This window comes from Ornithodoros turicata, chromosome 9 (genome assembly GCF_037126465.1).
Source record: "Ornithodoros turicata isolate Travis chromosome 9, ASM3712646v1, whole genome shotgun sequence".
In the NCBI taxonomy this organism is placed as follows: domain Eukaryota; kingdom Metazoa; phylum Arthropoda; class Arachnida; order Ixodida; family Argasidae; genus Ornithodoros; species Ornithodoros turicata.
The window spans coordinates 14,084,362-14,090,108 of record NC_088209.1 but is presented as its reverse complement, the minus strand read 5'-3'; the positions used below and the strand labels follow the sequence as shown (position 1 = coordinate 14,090,108).

The 5,747-nt window shown below is 45.3% G+C and overlaps 1 protein-coding gene across 1 annotated transcript; it reads left to right on the top strand.

Annotated features, from left to right (window-relative positions):
* The first annotated feature begins 1,195 nt into the window (after positions 1-1,195).
* LOC135369338 (uncharacterized) lies at positions 1,196-4,712 on the top strand. The gene is made up of 4 exons (XM_064602933.1): positions 1,196-1,487; positions 2,946-2,974; positions 3,448-3,504; positions 4,280-4,712. The coding sequence occupies exons 1-4, from the start codon at positions 1,445-1,447 to the stop codon at positions 4,496-4,498; spliced, it is 348 nt and encodes a 115-aa protein (XP_064459003.1). The 5' UTR covers positions 1,196-1,444; the 3' UTR covers positions 4,499-4,712.
* The last annotated feature ends 1,035 nt before the right edge of the window (positions 4,713-5,747 follow it).

Here is a 5,747-nt window from a genome sequence, read left to right as displayed (position 1 = left end):
CCCGAATGAAACCGTGAATTCGTGCGAGCGACACCTTCGCGGAAAATTGTAGTGGAAGAAAAAGCGAAAACACCGAAGTTCCGTCCCGTATTACGTTGAGACTCGGTGCACTCAGGTATCGGAAGGGGCGTACTCCGTGTTTATGAGACGACACTCAGCCGGCGAGACAGTCAGCGTCTTTCCCTGTCGTCTGCTATGGAATGTCTCATGGCTTTCTCGCAGGATATTCCCAGGGTCAAGGATGTACGTCAAGGTACGACATATCGGAAGTGGCGTACTGCGTATTTAGCAGACGACACTTAGCAGACGACATTTAGCAGGTGACACAGTCGCCGTCTGCTCTCTCTCGTCTGCTATGGAATGTCTCATGGCTTTCTCGCAGGATATTCCCAGGGTCAAAGATGTATACGTCAAGGTACGACGTTGAACCTTCACGCTCACGCGACGGCAGAGAGCTATCACGTTTCTCGCATCGTCCGCTGGAGTATTCTGGGGAATGTCGCTCGTGTGAATGCACGGAAAGATGGCGTTACCTTGACACCAACACAAAAGGAACGGGCTTCACCCGGTGCGCGTTGTTCGTCATTTATGAGCGAAGGAAACTGCAATTCACGCTTTCCCTCTGCATCTCCTCAAGGAGGCCGACAATGCGCAGCGTGCTCTCATTGGCCTACTCAAACGATTTTTTTCTAATAATCGAGGGCGATCGTATGAGGAGAGCAATCCGATGCCTCTCCGCATTGTTGCACTTCTTCAGGAGGATCGAGGAAGAGAGAGGGAAAGCGTGAATAGCGATTTCTGTCGCTAATAAAACACGAACGAAGCAACAAGCCAATCCCGTTCCTTTTGTGTTGTTTTCAAAGTGATGGTGTGTCATTTTGTGAGGAGAAATTCTTGCACTCTAATGCCCCCTTTAAGCGCACGTGGAACAGAAAATCTAGGCTATTTCACAAAAATTTCGACAACATCACTTGTGACACTCAATTAACGCCCTATATCCGACGCCAAGGACACATTTTTACATTCATCTCGATTTTCTTTCAGTGGGACCAACCACGTACTAATTTTTTGATAGCTTAGTCACTTTATTTATTAATGTATATTTTTTCCGAGACCCTGCCTGTAGGATGTTACCCAACACGGGTAGCTCAGGAAGCCATTGTCTGAACGTCGGAAGCTCATGATGTATCCAGATTGCGCTGGGGAAACACCACTGTCTGAGGGCACTCCGCCAAGTGCAAGGCCGAATACCGTTAGAAGGAAAACTCACCAGGAGCACGGCGACCCCTGGGATTTCACGTCGTTTTTTCGCGCGAAGCATGTGTGTGCAACTGCTGTGTTCCTCTTCGAAAGCGATCATCAGTGCAGGAGGCGTATTATATAAGCCGAGCAGACACCCTTTCAGGATCAGTTCTCCTGGGCGTTAGAGGTTCAGATATCCATCATGGTTTCCAGAACAACGATCTGCATTTTCATTGTGCTTGCTGGTAAGTGGTTATTTTCTGTATTTCTGTTCGTTTTCGTACAACCCTAAAAATAAACAGAGCTTCGCCGCGTAACTTACCCGACCTGGAACAATTATGTCAACTCAGCCACTGCAAGATCGCTTAAATATGTTTGTTTGGTAGTTTGAAGCGTAATTTTTATCTCTCGTCTCAGCAAACTGAGTACACCGCTTATATTACCATTCTTCGTCCTCAATTCGAACATGCGCCTGTCTGGAACGCATCACGAATGTATACTTGGACAGAAAAGTAGAATCTGTTCAAAACAAGGCTTCCCGTTCTACGACACAAGAATATTCCAGTAAATCAGTGTCACTCACATTAAACCGTCACTTTCCCTGACGCTCTTATCTATCGGAAGAAAAATTGCAAGCTTATCGTTCTTCTGCAAACTCTGTTCTCCAGTTTCACCAACTCTATGCTGTCCACAAGCCGCTTCAACAACATTTCGGTTCTTTCACCCGCACGAAATTCGTACATGTTCAGTCCATACTTCCAGCCCCGATTTCTTCACTCGCCTCTTCAACATTGTTTATTGTTTGTGTCGCTTTGTTGCCTTTCACACTTGGAGTACATACATACACTATTATATCCGCTCAGTATCTCCACCTCCAAACCCCAATGTAGTGGCCGGTTTGAACTTTTAGGGTAAATAAGTGAAATTGATGGAATAATACGCTCGTAGTCAGCAGTCATCCCGTATGGCCCTCCTCTGCTTCGTTGAAATCAAAAAGTTTATGCCTTTTTGTGACACTTGTTTGGCTTTGTTAATTGTCACAGAAAAAAAAAAGTGCATCGAGCATGTTATGCGGTGACGCTCTGTTTTAAGAATGTGTCGAATAAAACGAAAAAAAAAAACGATTTCTTAGAATTTACATCAAAACACTAGCATGCGCGGTTCCTGACCAAAATGCAACACCGTACTACTTCTATTGAAAGCCGGAGGGTGGACCAAGACGAAATACTTGACGACATCGCGTTACGAAAGTACCTGCACACTTTCTATTGCCAACTGCAGGGTGGGAAAGAATGCAATGCTTACCCACATAGCACTTAAAAAATATGGCCCTTACTATTGTCCGCACTTGTATGCATTACTTGCATACTTCTATAGAGGTTTCGAGGACTTGTAGGCGTCAAGACTCGTATTGCAACCTGAATGATAGACTTGTATTGTTGACTGATCAAATGAGTCACAACAATAATGACTACTGGAGGTCAAGTTGACTCTCCTATATCGTGTTAGTGGGGGGATTTGGAAAGTCTAGTCCACACCTTCGTCCATTTGATTCGTAATTGTCAACGTGCAGATGTAAAATATGCTATGCAAAACACTCAGATCATAGCCATAGACGAGCCTAAGGGTACTGCAGTTTCGCGACCGGTGTGACAACACTGGAACATTCTACGCTCACTTTAAATTTTGTTTTTCTTCCATAGTAGCTGCCGCTGTATGCAACGCAGAGTTTGTAAGTACCATCCTATTCTCTTCGTTTGCTTAATTCAGTGTCCTGGCAAGCTTATAACCTAAGAACAAACCAAACAAGATCACAAACACGACGTTTTCATACGACAAACAGGCCCTTTAATTGCGAGAAGTTGATGGAAATGCTAAGATAAGCTTCACTGTCGGGAGAGAAGTCTTATCTTGCATTGGTGAGCGGGTGGTGAGCAGAGATTCTTGCCCTCTCGCTGTGAGGTAATTTCTTGGACCGCGGTCAACTTGAGCTCACCAACGCCATATATGCCACCACGGCGCCAAGGACGTGTCTATTGGAGCAACGGTTGATTGCTGGTCAAATGTGATTAAGCTTTGTCCAGATTGTGCAGATTGTACAGATTATACTTTGTACAGATGTCTCCACCGTGCTAACAAATTTTGGTGCCGCGGGTGTATTACGGAGCTTTCTTTCCTATTTTGACACGTTATTCTTTAACGTAGGGAACCGGAGGAGGAGGACGACGTCCCCACTTTAACTTCAAGCCGGAACCTCCAAGGGTGAGCTTCTCCTTTCACGTTCTTTATGCATTCTCAAAATGGAACTTCACCGCATGACGCGATCCTATAGCCAACCATCTTCCCCAAAGATATTGTCCCACTCTCTTAAAAATGAACTTCACAGTATAGCACGCTCCTAGCCAACCATCATCTCAAATGATATCGTTATCTGGCCTGATTTGTTGAAAACGGGTGGCCTACGCCTTTTCTGCGACACTTATGCTGTCCATAATTGTCACAAAAAAGTCGTACGCCCCCCGTTTTCAACAAACCAGGGCAGATAACGATATCATGCGAGTTGATGGTTGGCTAGGGGCGTGCTATGCGGTGAAGTTCATTTTTAAGAGTGTAGGATCGTGATAACGCTCTGTTTTACGAATGTAGTACATACTTTAACTTTTTACTTTTGTGTAAAAAGTAAAAAGTAAATCGAAAAATCTCTGCTCGCAGATATAAAAGTTGCCGTTACCTTGAGAGTTCAGCACAAAAGGTACGCATTCCCCCGTTGCGTCGGTCGTGATTTTGTGAGCGAAAGGAACAGCAAGTTACGTTTTTCCTCCCCTTATTGGTCTCCGCAAACGATTGTCCAATTGACGATTGGACAAATTGTTTGATATGAGACCAGTGAGAGCCGCTCGACATTGTCGACATTCTTGAAAAGGAGAGGGAGAGTAGGAGAGCGTTAATTGTGTGTGTGTTTTTTTTTTTTTTTTTTTTTTTTTCACTTTAGTGGCCCTCATTTCCTAACAGTCATTTCATTCCTTGACACTTTTAGCACCGCGTTGACGTCTTCGGTTCTGCCGCTGGAAACAACCGCAGGAACTTCAATGCCAACGTGGGCGCAAGAGGAGAATACGATCTGCATCGCTTTAGGAACGGAGGCCGCATCACTGGTCACGTGGAAGGGTCCCAGTCCTTCGGTCGCTTCGACGGACATTCGTACAGGGGAAAACCACAGGGAAGAGTTGGCATCAGCGCTCACATCCCATTCTAAACCTGAGGCGATCTTCTACGGAAGAGCAACTGGGCACTGTTGCAGAAGATTATGAGTTCCTACGTTCGTGTGATATTTCATTAAGTTCCTTACGTGATGAAACGTGTAAACTAGTCTCAAGGTAGAGTTCCATTTGTAAATGGTGTTGTCCCTTGGGCATCATGAAACTTTGTGAACAATACGAAAATAAAATACGCAGTCAATAATAATGGTATCGAGATGGTCCGTGTCAATGCGTAGATTATGTATTACCCGCACTTTTGACGCGGAACTTTAACAGATAACACGGAGAACAACAACAACAACAACTAAATCATGACTATGGCCTGGGGTGATTCACCGCTTGAGAGCAGTACCCTACCCCATTACACGAGAAGCATGAGATGTGAAATATGAAAATGAAGTTATGTGCAAGTACAACTCTTGAACGCCGGAGAAGGCATTGCAGAAGGCATTACAATGAATGACTTCATTCTCATTCCTGATTCGCTGAAAATTGGAGGCGTATACACCTTTTCGTGGCAATTTGGGTACGGCTAAATTACCAGGAGAAGTCCGTTCTCAAATGAGAAGCCATAACTGTATCGTATATGTACGTTCCTGACTTGTGGAAAGGGCGGGATGTACGCCTTTTTGTGATGATCAACATATCTCGTTGAATTTTCATCGCCGTATTCACAACATTCATCAACCTATGCGTATTCACATTGGATTTAATTTCAGTAACGCTTGGTTCCTGGAATTGCCCAGCGGCAGTATAGTTTATCCAGAACCGAAAGATCGGAGGGGAGGGGAGGGGGGGTTGCAAAAAAAAGAAAAAAAAGGGGGTTGCAGTTACATTGTAGCATCAGTACACAGCAAAAATTTGGAGGGTGTTGCCAAACACTTGGGGGGTGTTGGGATTGGGAGTTCTGGACAAACCACTGCAGCGGTGTGATGATTTGTCGAGAGAATATTAGCTGTGACACTGAACAAGCGGTGCAGGCTGTGCCGGCTGGGGTTTTCCCTGGATTTTCCTCGGACGCTTTCAGACAATGTCGGCACAGTTCCCTTAAAAGTCGGCCCAGGACGCACATTCCCCGTCAGTCGTGACGTTGCCCACATCTGTGAGGCCGACAACGGCCAGTCCTTTCACCACCGCCACCACAAGCGCTCAGCGGAAGCACTAGAAGGAACAGACATCTTGTAGAACGTACACTCTTAGAAATGAACTTCACTGCATAGCACGCTCCTAGCCAACCATTATCTC

Bases quoted from the DNA above. Each gene is read 5' to 3' on its own strand.
- LOC135369338 (XM_064602933.1), top strand. From the start codon at position 1,445: ATGGTTTCCAGAACAACGATCTGCATTTTCATTGTGCTTGCTG. The intron at 1,488-2,945 runs GTAAGTGGTTAT...TTTCTTCCATAG, and splicing joins CATTTTCATTGTGCTTGCTG to TAGCTGCCGCTGTATGCAAC. The intron at 3,505-4,279 runs GTGAGCTTCTCC...TGACACTTTTAG, and splicing joins TCAAGCCGGAACCTCCAAGG to CACCGCGTTGACGTCTTCGG.